General features: G+C 50.2%; 1 protein-coding gene across 2 annotated transcripts; it reads left to right on the forward strand.

The window, feature by feature from the left end:
- Nucleotides 1-1,187: 1,187 nt before the first annotated feature.
- Nucleotides 1,188-11,338, forward strand: Glul (glutamate-ammonia ligase). 2 transcript variants are annotated; one of them, XM_006979912.4, is made up of 7 exons: nt 1,188-1,322; nt 3,992-4,170; nt 5,964-6,125; nt 7,643-7,789; nt 8,284-8,411; nt 8,813-9,012; nt 9,515-11,338. In XM_006979912.4, exons 2-7 carry the CDS (start codon nt 4,005-4,007, stop codon nt 9,831-9,833), a joined length of 1,122 nt encoding a protein of 373 aa, XP_006979974.1. In that variant the 5' UTR covers nt 1,188-1,322; nt 3,992-4,004; the 3' UTR covers nt 9,834-11,338. The 2 variants fall into 2 exon arrangements, with proteins under 2 accessions (XP_006979974.1, XP_042114258.2); XM_042258324.2 differs by lacking the exon at nt 1,188-1,322 and adding an exon at nt 1,829-2,433.
- The last annotated feature ends 4,547 nt before the right edge of the window (nt 11,339-15,885 follow it).

Raw genomic sequence — 15,885 nt, forward strand, 5'->3', positions numbered from 1 at the left:
CCCACATGGATTTCACGCACTAAAACAGAATGCTCAGGACACAATACTAATAACAGCATGGGGCCACGTCTATTCTTACAGGTAATTTCTGCACACATTGTAGTACATCTCATTATAGTAGTCACACATTATCTCAGCCATCACAGCAGAGTTAGGACAGGGAGAAGACACTCATTTTTCTGACTTAAAACAAAACAAAACCACAAAAACCACAGTAACTTGGGAAGCAGAAGCAAGGGAATTTTTTTCATCTTTTTTTCCCTCCAAGACAGGGTTTCTCTGTGTACCCCGGCTTGTCCTGGAACAACCTATCTTGTAAGCAGACTGGCCTAGAACTGGCCATTGTCTCCCGGGTTAACATGTCTTTGGGGAATCTTAAATGTTTGGTTTCAAAGGGGTCCTGGAAAGAACAGCTTTCCTTTAGCGAAGGAAAAGCACACTTTCAGCGGTGTGCACCCTGACTTCAAGTCTGGTGGACAGCTCTCAAAGTCCTATCATCTGATGTATTTTGCACATCTGAGGAATCTGGGGGTTGAAAGGGGAACGAGGTGACACCAAACAGGTCTCCTGTCTATGGATCCCCAGAATCCTCTGCATGGAATTAGGGAAACACTGCACTTGTGTTTAAGCCATGAAATCACAGTTCTGACCACTTCCCCAAATCCACTCAGGAAGACAGGCTCCTCCAGGCTTTGAGAACCATGTCTCTCTCCAGGCCTGACCAGGGCTCCCTGCCTCCCCCCATCCCAGCCCGCCCCCAAGATCTCGCTCAACAAACAAAAGGGTAAAATTCGGTCCTGGGGTTCTGGCTTTTCATCTACTCCTCTCCTCGAAAACCTTTGCACCGTTAGGCAGCAAGAGCCGAGGCCCGAGTGGCTCTGAGGAAGCCTTAGCTGGGGTCGGAGAGTCCAGAGGTCGCTAAAGAACGCAGGCTGCAAAACCTTCCAGCACCTTCGGCCCCGACCCCACTCAGCCGCGGCTGCATCCCCTCCCCCACTCCCCTTTCTCTTTCTTTCTTCTCGGTCTCGCTCGCCCCACCCCGCGGTTCCCGCACGGCTCCTCGGCCAATGGCCTCGGGCCCCCGGCGCGCAGCAGCTGATGGGCGCGGGTTTCCTGGCCTGGGCCAGCCAATCAGAGCGCCGCGGGGCGGGCACGGGCTGCCAATAAAAAGTACCGAGGAGGCAGCGTCCCTGCAGAGCCGAGAATGGGAGTAGAGCAGAGCTTCTGAGCCCGACACCGATCTCCGTCTCTCCGCTCTCTTCGCCTCGCTCTCGCGGCCTGTCCACCCCCGTCCATCAATCATCCCGCCGGCCACCGCTCAGGTAAGCGCACGGAGGGTGCATGGCCCGGCGGCCCGGCGGCCCGGGCAGTGGCGTCCCCACGCTGCCTCCCATCTCCAGTCTGCAGCTGCGCGGCCCGGGGCGCCGCGCTCGTGCCTCCCGCGTGCTTGCAGCGTGCGGCCGGGACCGGCTCGGCTGGGCTGTCGGGGAGCGAGCTGTGGGCCAAGCTCGGGGAAGGGCGGGGTCGCGGGTTGTTTTGATCTGCTCTCCGCTGGCGGCCGGAGGCGCCGCCCCGGGAGGCGGGCATCCCGGGGTTCGGGTTGGCGGAGGCTCGCGGATCGGGCGGCCGGGTGGTCCCTGCGGGAACGCACTCATTCTCTTGGTGGGCGCAGGCGCCTCGATCCTCTCTTCCTGGGCGGCGCGTTTTAGGGGGGGAGGCGTCGTCACGCTGTGGGTGGTCTGGTGGAGGCCGGTGGTCTTCAGGGGTGGTGGCGCCACTCGCCGGCTTCCCAACGCGGGGTCCTGAGCCTTTACAGTATGACCGAACAATGGAGAGCCAGGGCCCCGGAGTGGCCCGAGGGCTCCGCAGTGGAGACACCGGGCCGGGCGGAGGCAGCAGCGGCGCGCGGTGCCTCCCGCGGTCGCCCCACTCTCCACCCGGCCTCTGCCCTCGCGGGGTATGGCCCCCTGGGAGAGGCCTTGAGGTCAACGCGGGCCCGAGGGTCGGGGCTCCGACTTTCCGGACATTTCAGTGGGAAAGGGCTGCTCTCAAAGTGGATTACCCCAACTCCTCCGGGGGCGGGAAGCGGGGATCCTCCCCCAGCCGCAAATCCTCTAAGAAACCCTCTATAGATGATGAAGAAGATGGAGATTCTCGGTCCTCAGAGTCCCCTGCCAATTGCTTCGGCTTCGTTGCCTACTCTGTGAACTCCGGAGAGAAATCACGGGTTAAGGTTAAATCCCACCAGCCTCCTTATTCCAGCACCTCCCCTTCCGAACGCTCTGGGTCCCCCACTCCATCGCCCTCGCCCAGAAAGCAACGTTGCTTGGACCAGCGAGATATCGAGGCTGAGGAGAGGCACGAACACAGCTCTAGAAAGAGGAGGTCTAGAGAGGGCAACCCCACAAGTACATATAATTCTCTGTGGCTAGGGTGAGTAAAGGGGCAGGGAGAAGGACCCCGGTACCGCTGGTAACAGCAGAAACTACTCAGAACTTCCGAACCCATTCCATGTGAACTTGGCCTCATTTTGTACAATGTACACTAGGTGGCTGGCACCCAGCTGGTCTCGAGGAAAAGGGTTGGAGGAGGAACCCGGGCTCCCCTAACAACTGATGAATGCTGAATGTGTAACTCAAAGGCTGAGGGGGGATAGGTGTAAGCTGGAGGCCACCCCGAGTCGCAGTCCTGGTCTCTAAGGGCGGTGCAGGCAGAGGTTTTACTGCTCTGTAGGACTTGACCACGGAGCTTCATCTGTTCCCCAAGGGAAGGGTGAGGCTTTTGGAGGGAGAAGCAGTTGTTTTCACTTGGGCAAACATGGACAGTTGCCTGAAGAAACTTCGCCACTGTACTTGAGAAAGTTGCCCAAGTCATTGGAGAACAATATGTTCCCTTTCCAGCCATCCTGGGCGATTAGGGAGGGGGGCATTTCCTCTTGTGTTGAAGCTGGTTTTGTAGCTTCAGATTCTTAGAGGGTGTTTTTTTTTCCCCACTCCTGTGGCCTGTTAGTCTTGCCCCACGTCTTTATTACGAGTGGGAATTTTCTACTTAGCAGAAAATATCACCTAGTGAAATCTTCAACGACTGCCGTTTTTTTTTTTTTTTTACATTGAAGCCAGAGTTTGACTGTGGAGTAATGACTTTTCATCACACCAATGAAAAGTCAGCAGTTGAGACCTGGCGTGGAGGGGCACGCTTTTAATCCCAGCACTCAGGAGGCAGACACAGGTGGATCTCTGTGATAGACCCTGGTCTATCTGCATAGTCAGTACCAAGACAGCCAGGGCTATGTAGAGACTCCTGTCTCCAGAAAAAGTAAAGTCAGCAGTGTTGTGCTCCTTGGAGTATGGTGTTACTTTTTACCGCCTTGGTGATGGCAAATAGTATAGGTCTTTTTTTAATTTCCTCCCAGGAATATGTTAGCCTTTTAAATCCCAGTCCCCTTATTTCATCTTTATGGAGGTGTGGTGGTGGCACACACCTTTAATTCTAGCATTCAGGAAGCTAAGGCTGGCAGATCTCTGCATTTGAGCCTGGCCTGCATAGCAATTTCCAGGGCTATACGGTGAGACCTTGTCTCAAATCATCTAAATGTAGGAACCTAGCAGGTGGGGTGGGATGTATGCTCTTTAAAGCCATTGCAAGAATAGAAGGGAAAGGAAGACACTACAGTCTTGATGGCGGTAAGGTAATTGTATTGGGTGGATCAAGACATTCTGTTAATTGTTAACTTTTTGTTCCCTCTTGGCACCTTTCTCAAAGTTAAGGGGTATTAAAATCCCTTAACTTGCCCACCCTGAGGGGGATGATCTTTGTCTAATTATAAACTTTAAACTAACTCTTGAAAGCAGAGTGAATAATGTACCCTTCAGTGTGTTGACTTCCAAAGGAGAGATCACCAGCACACTCCCGGTTCTCATGCCTCTTAAGTTATTCCTGCAGGGGATTCCCCTCTGGGTAGATGTTAATAAAATGACTTGTGTCTCTCCAGAACACCTTCCACCATGGCCACCTCAGCAAGTTCCCACTTGAACAAGGGCATCAAGCAAATGTACATGTCCCTGCCCCAGGGTGAGAAAGTGCAAGCCATGTATATCTGGGTGGACGGTACCGGAGAAGGACTGCGTTGTAAGACCCGCACCCTGGACTGTGAGCCCAAGTGTGTCGAAGGTGAGCATGGGCAGGAGCAGACCGTGCCTGGAAGTGGGCAGGCAGCCCTAGATGTGACCTCCTTCTGTTCTGTTGGCAAAGCCTTTGAGAAGCAGGGCTTTTCAGACCTCAGTCCGTCACCCGTAAGCCGCTGCGTGGTCTGGAGGCATAGCAACAATGGGAGCCTTTATTTAGATGGAATCTTGTGTGTGGCTGGTACATTGAAGAGAAAAAATAAATTAGGTCATATCTGTAGGGGGTGGGAGGTTGGAGTACTGCTAACCTGGCCAGCTCCAGGAAGCTCGCTTGAAAGAGCTGTTATAGCTGGAATGTGCTGTCTAGTTTATAGAGCAGTGGTTCTCAACCTTTCTATAACGCTTTGACACTTTTAGTACGGTGCCTCGTGTTTGGGGTGACCCCCCCCAACCTCTGCTGACTTCTTAATTGTAATTTCGCTACTGTTATGAATCATAATGTAAATATCTGTGGTTTGGGGTGATGCTCTTAGGTGACCCCTGTGCAAGGGCTGTTAGACCACCTTCGAGGGGCTTGTGACCCACAGGTTGAGAACCACTGTTACAGACCCTTTTGAGTGCTGTGTTTAGTACTTCTATGGTGGAATTCTGGATGCAGAGCACATGCTCCAAAGTCGTTTTTCTAGGACTGGCCATTTGTTTTTAATTGGGGGGTGCTTATAAAAACTTTCAACGGATGAGTTAGCTATACTTCTGAGACCTGTTTTATTTTAGTCGTGGCCTTTATTTTTCCGTATAGAACAAACAAGCCATAGCTGTCCGTCTTCGGGGAAGGGTGGCTGTCACCATCTGCCTGGTTTAGGATGAGTTGCCCCTCTAGAGCTGTTGCTGTTTGGGTGAATGGGTGGCTCGGCGACAGCGTGGATTGTGTCCTTGTTACTCGGCAGAATTGGGGTGGGTCCTTGGGTCTCTGCCTTCAGGAACTCAACGGGAACTGGAGAGACAAACTGGCCTCTGAAGCGGTAGGAAAAGGAACAGGTGGTAGGGGACAGCTGTCTGCTCATCTGTAAGAGCACAGCTTGAGCTACAGACAGTCAGGCCCAGGGAGGGATGAGAGAAGGGAGGCGAGATGGCCTCCTGAAGGAGCCAACATCTTTGTCTGTGTCTGACTCGCTGGAAGTGGTACCACAGTGCCTGGTGCACGGTAGACTTACAGGGAGAGGGGTCATCTGTGATGCTCAGGTGGTGCTTGTGGAGCAGTGCTCTTGGAAATCTCCGATGCGGAGGGGCATGGGGATCGGTGGGCACAGGCATCGGGTCGTCCCTAATGATGATGTAGGTCGTCATCCCTAAGGATGATGCGTTCACATGCACGCCACTTCCCAGAAAGACAGAGTAGATCTTCAGCGATGGGAAGATAAATGAGAGGCTGGCTGTCTTGTGTGTACACTGAACAAAATTGTGTGTGTGTGTGTGTGTGTGTGTGTGTGTGTGTGTGTGTGTGTGTGTGTGTTTACCATGTGTGTGCAGTGCCGGCAGAGGTCAGAAGACGGTGTGAGAATCCCAGGAACTGGAGTTACCGACAGTTGTGAGCTGTCCTGTGGTTAAGAGTACTTGTTGCTCTTGAAGATCTGGGTTCAATTCCCAGCACCCACATGGTGGCTCACAACCATCCGTAACGCCAATGCCGGGGGATCCAGCCCCCGCTTCTGGCTTCTGAGGGCTCCAGGCACACACCTGCGCGCACCTGCGCACACATAAATGCAAGCAAAACACCCGGACATACAAAAATAAATCCGTCTCCTTAAAAAATTAATTTTCTGTCTTCATTTGTCCCAGAGTTACCTGAGTGGAATTTTGATGGATCTAGTACCTTTCAGTCCGAAGGCTCCAACAGTGACATGTATCTCACCCCTGTTGCCATGTTCCGGGACCCCTTCCGCAAAGAGCCCAACAAGTTGGTGTTCTGTGAGGTGTTCAAGTACAACCGGAAGCCTGCAGGTGTGTATGGGATAGGTGTGGGTGTCCTCACTCAGTCTTGTGATTTCTGAAAAGGCAGAGACTATCCTTTCAAAGGCCTTGTAAGAATCTAGGGATGATTGGATGTTCATCCTTCTACCCTCAACTTTCCTGCTGAAAACAGTGTGGTCCATCCTTCCATGGTCCCTTTCATTGGTCGCATAAACGGTGTTGAATCTTCTCCCATCTATTTGCTGATAGGAGTCCCCAGTCTCGACCTGCTTGTGCATTTAAAAACCTGTCTTCTGCACTTAAGCTTTCTGGGTTTAAATACCAGATTAAGTGACCTCGGCAGACTTTCCGCCTATGCTTCTGTTTTGCTGAATTGTGTGTGGTTGTGTGTGGAGAGAGGAGAGAGACAGAGAGCATGCTTGAGGGGAGGGCAGACTGCTGGGTGTGTGGAAGTCAGCTGACTGACAACTTGTGGAATTGGTTCTCTCCTGTACATTTGTGGAGTTCGGGTCGCCAGGGCTGTGTGGCTGCCGCTCTTCCTCTTTTAAGATAAAGTCCATCTCGAAGTCATTGGAAGATCAAGTGGATTGTTTTGTGCAGATCATTTGGGAGTACTGTACCTCAACTGTTAGTTGCTGTTTTAGCTCAGCTTGTTGAGTCTGTATACTCCCGAGGATTGAGTATTGTGGTTCCCGGATAAGCTGTTGGCCCATGAGGCTTCACTGTACCTGCACGTGTGGGTTTTTGGTTTGTGCTGCACCTACCCGGACTCAGTTTCCAGATAGCTTCTTAAACCTGAGGAGGTCTCACTTCTGTGAAATCTCTGCCAGCACCGCCTGAGGCTTGGTGGCCTTGTACCTTCGGTGCCTCTGTTTTGAAAGGAAGTATTGTTGGTAAAGGGCGTGCACCCTGAGTGTGGCAGCCATGGGGTCCCTGGCTCTGCTGCTCGCCCTGTTACCTGGGCATGCCACCTGACACCCTCTGTCAGGGCTTCCTCTTCTCATTTGTGAAAATGAAGATTGCTAACACTCACCTCAGACTCAGTTTACACTTTCTAGCTTGGCAATTGTTTCCAGTTACACTCATCTCTCCCTCTCTCCCTCTCCCTCCCTCCCCCCCCCAGCCAATACTGTGTAACTTAGCATTTAAACTCACCTGGAATGTAAACATAATGGATAAATTATTGTCAGTACAGTGACAGATCTGGCCTTAAGTGCCCGAGAAACTAGGGGAGCCGTTTGACAGCTAGAAGCAGCTGTCTTGTGAATAAGGGTGTAAGTGTCTGGCATGTGGTGCTTGGAACGTGGCCAGCCTGCAGAGAGGGTGAACACTGCTCTGACTCTGTTCCCAAGGGATGTCATAGCTGACTTTAATTTTAAAAGGTCTCTCAGCCTTTTCCTGCAAATGTACAGTTACTGCTTCTTTCATTTCCCTTGGTGATGGAACATGGTGCTCGGGCCTAGGTCAGTCCAGCCTGTGATAACTTCAGCTGCGTAAGAGTTACGAGGAACACTGCTCCTTACAGCTTGCCGATGCTTTATTTCTAGAGACCAACTTACGGCACACCTGTAAACGGATAATGGACATGGTGAGCAGCCAGCACCCCTGGTTTGGAATGGAACAGGAATACACTCTCATGGGAACAGACGGGCACCCTTTTGGCTGGCCTTCCAATGGCTTCCCTGGGCCCCAAGGTAAGTTCCCTGGGCGAAAGAAAAGCTTCCTCCCCTGAGTTCTTACTGTCCAGGAAACCCCCTTCCCCAGAGCTGGGAGCAACTCCCGAATCAGAAAATGGAGACTGCCCTTGCATCCCTCAAATCCAGAGGTGATGAGAATTTAAAGTGACAGGGGAACGATGAGTTGGCTTGGTGGGTAAACCAGGCTTGACAGCCCGAGTCTTATCCCAGAAATGAGTCCCTCAGGTTATCTTCAGACTGCACCGCACATGCGCGTACACACAAAGAAAGTGAAAAGCGATTCAGAGTGGGCAGTGGCTCTGAGGCTGTGGCGGAAGAGGAAATACCTGTTCTCCCACCTGCCGTGAAGGCAGAACCAGCCACCGACCGGGGAAAGCGAGGATTAGGACCTTCTATTTTTATTTTTATTTTTTTTTATTTTTTATTTTTTTTGGCTTTGGGGGTTTACCAATTTTCTGACTCTGCGCTGATTCGTCCTGATTGTCCTTCAGGTCCATATTACTGTGGCGTGGGAGCAGACAAAGCCTATGGCAGGGATATCGTGGAGGCTCACTACCGGGCCTGCTTGTACGCTGGAGTCAAGATTACAGGAACAAATGCTGAGGTCATGCCTGCCCAGGTAAAGAGCGTTATTCTGTCACCTTTCTCCCCTCTGAAGGGACGTGGGCACGTGGGGACTTCGGCTTGTAAGGGTGGTGACTTAAAAGTGGCTCAGAGTAGAGGTAAGTAGAACGCGCTAGGAGCTTGAGTTGGCTTGAACAGTCAGTTGGCCTTATTTTTTTGTTTGTTTGGTTTTTGTTTTAATTTTTTATTTATCACACATACAGTGTTCTGCATGCATGTTTGCCTGCACACCAGAAGAGGACACCAGATCTCATTATTAGATGGTTGTGAGCCACCATGTGGTTGCTGGGAATTGAGCTCGGGTCCTCTGGAAGAGCAGGCAGTGCTCTTAAACCCCTGAGCCGTCTCTCCAGCCCCTAGTTGGCCTGATTTTAAAGGTCAACATTTTCTTTCTAGTGGGAATTCCAGATAGGACCGTGTGAAGGAATCCGCATGGGAGATCATCTCTGGGTGGCCCGGTTCATCTTGCATCGAGTATGTGAAGACTTTGGGGTGATAGCAACCTTTGACCCCAAGCCCATTCCCGGGAACTGGAATGGTGCAGGCTGCCATACCAACTTCAGCACCAAGGCCATGCGGGAGGAGAACGGTCTGAAGTAAGTACCCGTCCTCTGGCGCCATCTTTATTCTCATGGAGTGGGCAGGGCTTTGTGTTAGGCTTGGGAAAGTTGGGCCTCTCACAGACTAGACGCCATGCTCTTCATATTTGTCGTAAGCTCGTCATTTTGTACCCGTTGGAGAAGTGGCCTTATTCTAGGAAATAGAATCACAGCTGTGATTTGGGAACGTTGTCACGTGGGCTCAGGCATTTGAAAGCCTTTAGTAAGAAGAACTAAGTAAACCTATAAGCACCACGTGGGCAACTTAGTTCTTCCTGGCGGGAAGAGGGAGGTGATGGGGGTCTTCCCATCCCACAGGTGGTCATTTGTCCCTGCATGCTAAGGGTTGGTCTGAGGCTCTGAGACACACAGGCCCCAAGACAGACGCAGCCCGCGTGGAGCATTTACTGTTTCCTTTTGGGATTCATACCTGCTCCCGCCCTTGAAGGACAGGTTTCTAGCCGAGAGGTCAGACCCTCATCTTGACTGCTTCCACTAGGTACATTGAGGAGGCCATTGAGAAACTGAGCAAGCGGCACCAGTACCACATTCGCGCCTACGACCCCAAGGGGGGCCTGGACAACGCCCGGCGTCTGACCGGATTCCACGAAACCTCCAACATCAACGACTTTTCGGCCGGCGTGGCCAACCGCAGCGCCAGCATCCGCATCCCCCGGACTGTCGGCCAGGAGAAGAGGGGTTACTTTGAAGACCGCCGTCCTTCCGCCAACTGTGACCCGTTTGCCGTGACAGAAGCCATCATCCGCACATGCCTTCTCAACGAGACCGGCGACGAGCCCTTCCAGTACAAGAACTGAGTGGCCTAGACTTTCAGTGATCTTGAGCCCTTCCTAAGTTCACCCCGCTCCACCTCTTCCCCGTCCCAGTTTGTCCTCATTGTAACTCAAAGGATGGAATATCAAGGTCTTTTTATTCCTCGTGCCCAGTTAATCTTGCTTTTATCGGTCAGAATAGAGGGGTCAGGTTCTTAATCTCTACACACCCAACCTGCCTTTTTTTCCTGTCTAGCTTTCTAGTTTTTTTTTGGGGGGGGGGGGCGCGGATTAGGGGAAGGTACCCACTGCTTTGACTCATCAGGAATGCATGTCCAGTAGGCGTAGCTGTCACAAAGCGGGTGTTTTTGTGGAGGAGGACTTTTTCTTCAGAATAGTGGAAAGAGCAGGTCCACTGCTCGGATTAACAATTCCCTGACGCTCGAGAGCTGTTAGTGCTTCGGGTAGAACCAACTTTTTTATTCCGGATGGAAGTTAGGGGAAGGAACATTGGAGGTTGTCCCCTAGTATCACGTTTCCCTTGCCTGGGGGAGTTCATGCCCTCCGTGAAGACAGCTCAGTGTTATCACCTGATGGATTAGCCCTACTGTAAAGGAAGAAAAGGTTCTGATTTCTGGGTCCTCCATTTATAACACAAAGCAGAGTAGTATTTTTATATTTAAATGTAAAAACAAAAAAGTTATATATATGGATGTGTGGATACATGTGTATTTCTAATTGAGAAAACCACCCTAGTCATGGGTTTACCAAGTGTGAGTGGAAGAGCTTGGCTAGAGTGAGGCTGTCTTGAGCAGGGGTGAGGATGCAGTACCAGGAAAGTTGGTTATCTGGGGCTCAGCTCCATCACCACGTAGGGTTTCCCTGGCCACTCTGCAGGAGCAGATGCTGGACAGGTAGCAGGGCCGGGGACCCAGTGCTTGCCACCTCCTGCCCCCTGCTGAGGCTAAGATACATATGTATCCACACGAGTTAGAAGTATGAGTTGGCTGGTCAACTTGAACATTGTTACTGATGGGGGTGGGTGGGGGTTATTTGTTTTTTTTTTTTTTTTTTTTTTTGATGGGACTAGCATGTCACTAAAGCAGGCCTTTTGGTATATTAAATTTTTTAAAGCAAAACAAGTTCAGCTTTTAATCAACTTTGTAGGGGTTTCTAACTTTACAGACTTGCCTGTTTGTTTCAGTGTCTCCTCCCACTTTGCTCTTGGAGAAACTGAGGACAGGCCTGGAGTTAAAACATTGGTCAGTTTGTATCCTGGTCTCTTTCTCCGGGAATAGTCCTTTCCTCCTTAGGAATCCTGTGGAGTTTTGGTTTTGTCTTTTATAATAAACATACCCCACCTCCACCCCAGCTCACCCTGCTGTCCTCTGGTTGTTTGTATGCCGTCCGCAGCAGGCTGCCTGTGGTTTTTCTCCTGCTATGACGACTTCTAATTGCCATGTACAGTATGTTCAGTTAGATAACTCCTCATTGTAAACAGACTGTAACTGCCAGAGCAGTGCGTATAAATCAACCTAACATTTATAAGATTTCCTCTGACTTGTTTCTTTGTGGTTGGGGGGAAAGAGAAAAAGCCAGCTTGCAATACTTTGTTCCTTCATTTCCTATCGAAAGAAAGGGGAGAGGGGATGGTTCTGTCTTGTTGACAGGCAGAATAAGCTTGTCTGTCTGCTCTTTTAGTTTTTAAAATGGAGTCATGTTGGCCAGCTTTTTCTTGTCTCTGTAATTTGGGGTAAGGTGTGAGAGTTCCGGGTATATCCCTGGCTGGCCTGGAGCTCTATGTAGACCAGGCTGGCCTCTGACTCCCACTTCTGCTTCCAGCAAGGGTTTACACAGTTAAGTCTGGCCAACTGGTAGTTCAGTGTTTAATCTTTTCCCATTTCAAGGCAGTGTTGTGATCTGCGGAATTCAGGCTCAAGAATCAAGGCAATCAAGTTCCACAAAACCCTAAACAAGAGTTTGAAATGCACGGTGGTTGTGTTGGGCCAGGCCGCTTTCACAGCTGTCCACGCCTCCGTGTGACGCTGCAGGGTGGATGGGCTAGGATTTCCTGGCAACTTTGGACCCCCTGCCTCCCTTCCATGAATCAGGACCGCCCTGGCTTATCAGATCATTTAAAACCGTGTGGTCAACTGTCTTACCGCCCCCGGTTCTTGAGATCTTCCTGGATCCGGCTGCCGGGAGCCATCTACACACAGTAAACTTGCGTCCTTGTTAAAGCCGCTGAAGGCTGGTGTGCTCAGGGCATTTCCTGGATTTTAATTTGCTGAGCACTAGCCTAGTGAACTTGTGGTTCTCTGAGGCTTTGTCCTGTTTTGTTGTCGGGACATGGAGTCTCCCAAGTTTCCCAGCCTGGTTTGAAAATCCTGGGCGTCCAGCAGCCTTCAGCAAGCCCAGACTACAGCTGTGTACCACTGAGCCCTGATTCCAACCTCCGGTGTTTGCACCTCTGTGCTTGGCTCCCTGGAGGTTCCAGTTTGGAACTCATTAATCCAGGGGTCGGAAAGTCTTGATCCTGTCCCCACAGTGTGGCTCCAAGCCCGGCTAAGCCCTCAGACTTAGTTTGCCCAGCTGCCTGAAGCCCTTTTCTCAGGAGGCTAAAGATAAAAGGAGCTTCCTCCTTCACCGTGGTGCTGTGGGCATGCCCAGTTAGGGAATGGTGGCCATCGACTAGCTTATTAGCTCCACTGTTCTTGCTCTGTTGTGTTTGGTTTTTGAGGAAGGGTCTCAATGGTGTATCCCTGGCTGGCCTGGAGCTCTTTATAGAGACCAGGCTAGTCTCAGATCTGCCAGGTTCTGCCTCCCAAGTGCACCACTGTGCCATGCTAATTACTATTAATAGCACTAGTACTGTCACGGGCAGACAGGACATACGACCACTTTGGAGTCGGAGGCCTGTTGTAACAGTTCTTAAAGTGACTGTTTTCTTCAGGCACGCGTTCTCTTTTATATGACAAGGTAGAGAGAAACTTAGTGGTTTACTGAGCATGGCCCCTGGTTACCACCTGTTAATCTGGCAGGATTGAGTGAGTGCTCTTATGCTGGAGAGATTGCTCATCAGTTAAAAACCTGGATGCTCATGTGAGGACCCCAGTCCAGAGATCAGAAAGCTCACAACCACTCGTAAGTCCAGTTCCAGGGGATTTGGGTACCCATTTTCTGGCTTTTCCCTGGGTGTTGGGCATGTAAAATGCTGCATATATATACATGCTAACTCTCACGCACATAAATCCTTTTTTTTTTTTTCCTTTTTTTTAAGTGCTCTCTTCACCTCAGCATTTTCCTGGTCTTCGTGTTAAAAAAAGTTACCCTTCCCTCTTCTTCCTCCCAGCCACAGAGTCCCTTTACTGGGTTACTCCACAGGTGGACTGAAGAGCGCTTTTGATTGTAACTGATGATCTCTAGATTACTTGGAAAGGAATTCTAACTTAATAGGATCAGGATTTGGATGGGAAGTATTTCCTTCTCCACCTTGGAGCCTAGAATTAGGTTTGAGCTCCAGGTCATAGTTCAATCCCCTTGTATTTCTAAGGTTTTTTTTTTTTCTTCTCATTTAACAGACGCAGTTACACGGTAACTTTATCAGTGATAGATTAAACAGAATGGGGGCAATATTAAACACTGTTTGCCAAGCCCTCAGCCTTAAAGAGACAGACGGGGGCCCTAGCTCAATGGAGTAGTGCCTTAGGGTATATAAGGGCCCGGTTGTCTCAGTACTGTGAGGTAATGGATCACCATGCTTCACAAACCCTAATCATGAATTCCCAGGCCAGAGCTGGCGCTAAGCTGGAGGATGCTTGCCTAGCAAGCGGAAAGCCATGGAAGTCAGGTATGTGGCGGTACGTGCCTGTAAACCCAGCAGAGACAGGATCACAGGTTCATTTCAGGGTTAGTCTCTACTACAGAGCCCGTTTGAGGCCAGCCTGGTTTACCTGAGACATTCACTCTGAAAAACAAACAAAGACAAACCATGAATGAGTGTCCTGTCAGTTACCAAAGGAGGGCTGAAAGGCATCCCAAGTTGCCAGGGTTTTAAGGAGTTCCTTACCATGTTAGTCAGGGCTTTCTGTCTGGTAGGATGGAGCACTGGATGAGGAGTTCGACCTGATGCTTGGTGCCAGTGCTCCAAATAGCTCCCCCGAAGTTTCACAACTCCAGCTACTGCTTGGCCCCTGCTCCAGCCCGGTGCAAAGTCTGGAGAATAAGAGGCTGTCCCACAGAGAGCAGACGCTTTGCTCAGAAGGGCTTTTTCCCTTGTAAACGTCATGGAAGTGGGGACTTGCTTTCCTGGCTCACCACAGTGTCCCCAGACCAGTCACGCTGCCTGCGGTGCTGGTTTTAATGATTCCTGTTTAAGGGTCGTTCCGTTTGGTGAGCTTTAAGCCTACAACTCTACTGGATATGGTTGTCAAATCTACGAGGCCCTGGTCGTCCGGGTGTGTGGAACTCCAGGGCTGGAGTCTCTACAAGGCGAAGTCCTGCTTTAATGAGCGTCAAGACTCGAATGTGGTATTTTTTCACTACCAACGTCATGACCCATCTGAGGCCTGGGGAAGCATGTGTCGAGAGGAAGAATGCCAGCTTGCTCTTGATTCTGGCTGAAATGAAGCTGCCATGAGCTTCACGTTGCTTTAAGGATTATAACTAATATAAAGTGGCCATTCATCATATAACTCCCAAAGGCTTCAGGCAAATGGCTACTGTAAACAAAGTGAGCAGATAAGAGCCCTGATACTTTATAGCCTTAGCTCAGTCACCAACCATAAAAGTCTAAGTACTGAAAGTATGTGGATAAAAAGAACTCACATTTCACATATGCAGACAAATGCATGTACACATCTGCACAGCACCAAGTTTGTAAGAGCATATATATGTACACACGTTAAATACCCAGTACTGCTCCTGTTTAGGATCCCTCCCACCACACCCACCAAGAGACAGCATCTTCCCAAGGAAACCAGGGGCTCGGGAATTTATCCTCCAGAAATTGGCTGAGCTGAAAAGCTGGAAAGACAAACTGCATTTTAAAAATTTATTTTGAGATAAGATTTTGCTGTCTCACCCAGGCTGGACTCAAAGCTGTAGTAATCCTCCTGCCTCAGCCTTCTGAGTGCTGAGAATGCAGACCTGTGTTACCATGCCCAACTCTCTATTCTTAAAGTAAGGCTCCCAACTCCTCTCCCTGGTGTCTAATCAACAAGGCTCTTAGACCCTGTCTGCAGTGTGTTCCCCACTAGTAAAAGAGAGTGGTGGTCCAGTCCTATGTGACAGAGGAAGTGTCTGTCCACCTAGTTCCTATTGTCATTCTGGGATTGGCTTTTCTGGGACCCTTGTCACTCTGCAAGCTCCCTTTGGGGATTACAGTGAGTCTCAGCATGGCGGGCTCCTCGGCAGCCGAGGCAGTACTTGAACTCAGTGGACCCTCAGTCACCACACCTCGACTGTGTTGAGGGCTCTCTGCATTTGCATTCTGGTTCCGGTTCCAGTTCCGGTTTAGGATAACTCCTCCCTGTGGCTCTGTCATTGTGCCTTATTGATGCTAAATCAGAGAGGTATGGAAGATACTGCTGAAGATTTAACAAGTTAATGGGGTAGGGTCGGGGAAGATAACCCAGTTTATAATTCTCCAGCATGCAAGAAGCCCTGGGCACCACGTTAAAAACAAGTTCTATGAAATACCTGATCCCAGCACTCAGGATGTAGACAGAAAGCTCAGATTTAAGTTCATCTTCTGCTATGTAGCCAGTTTGAAGTCAGCCTGGGCTATATGAGACCCTGTCTCAACCAAGCAAATGAACATGAAAGCAAATTGGGGTCCAAGAAGCACTATGTGATGTTTTGGTGAAAGCTTTTGACTGAGGAGTGGGAGTGGTGGACGAAGAATAATACTTATTCTTCTTCCTCTTCTTCTTCCTCTTCTCTTCTTCTTCTTCTTCTTCTTCTTCTTCTTCTTCTTCTTCTTCTTCTTCTTCTTCTTCTTCTTCTTCTTCTTCTTCTTCTCTTCCTCCTCTTCTTCTTCTCCTTCTTTCCTCTTCTTCTTCTCTTCTCCTCCTCCTCCTCTCCCTCTTCCTCCTGT

The sequence above is a fragment of the Peromyscus maniculatus genome, chromosome 11 (assembly GCF_049852395.1).
Source record: "Peromyscus maniculatus bairdii isolate BWxNUB_F1_BW_parent chromosome 11, HU_Pman_BW_mat_3.1, whole genome shotgun sequence".
Lineage (NCBI taxonomy): Eukaryota > Metazoa > Chordata > Mammalia > Rodentia > Cricetidae > Peromyscus > Peromyscus maniculatus.

Excerpts from the sequence above, each read along its gene's own strand:
- Glul (XM_042258324.2), top strand. The coding sequence starts at position 1,829 with ATGGAGAGCCAGGGCCCCGGAGTGGCCCGAGGGCTCCGCAGTGGAGAC. Across the intron at positions 6,126-7,642 it reads GTACAACCGGAAGCCTGCAG|AGACCAACTTACGGCACACC; the intron begins GTGTGTATGGGA and ends CTTTATTTCTAG. Across the intron at positions 8,412-8,812 it reads CTGAGGTCATGCCTGCCCAG|TGGGAATTCCAGATAGGACC; the intron begins GTAAAGAGCGTT and ends TTTTCTTTCTAG.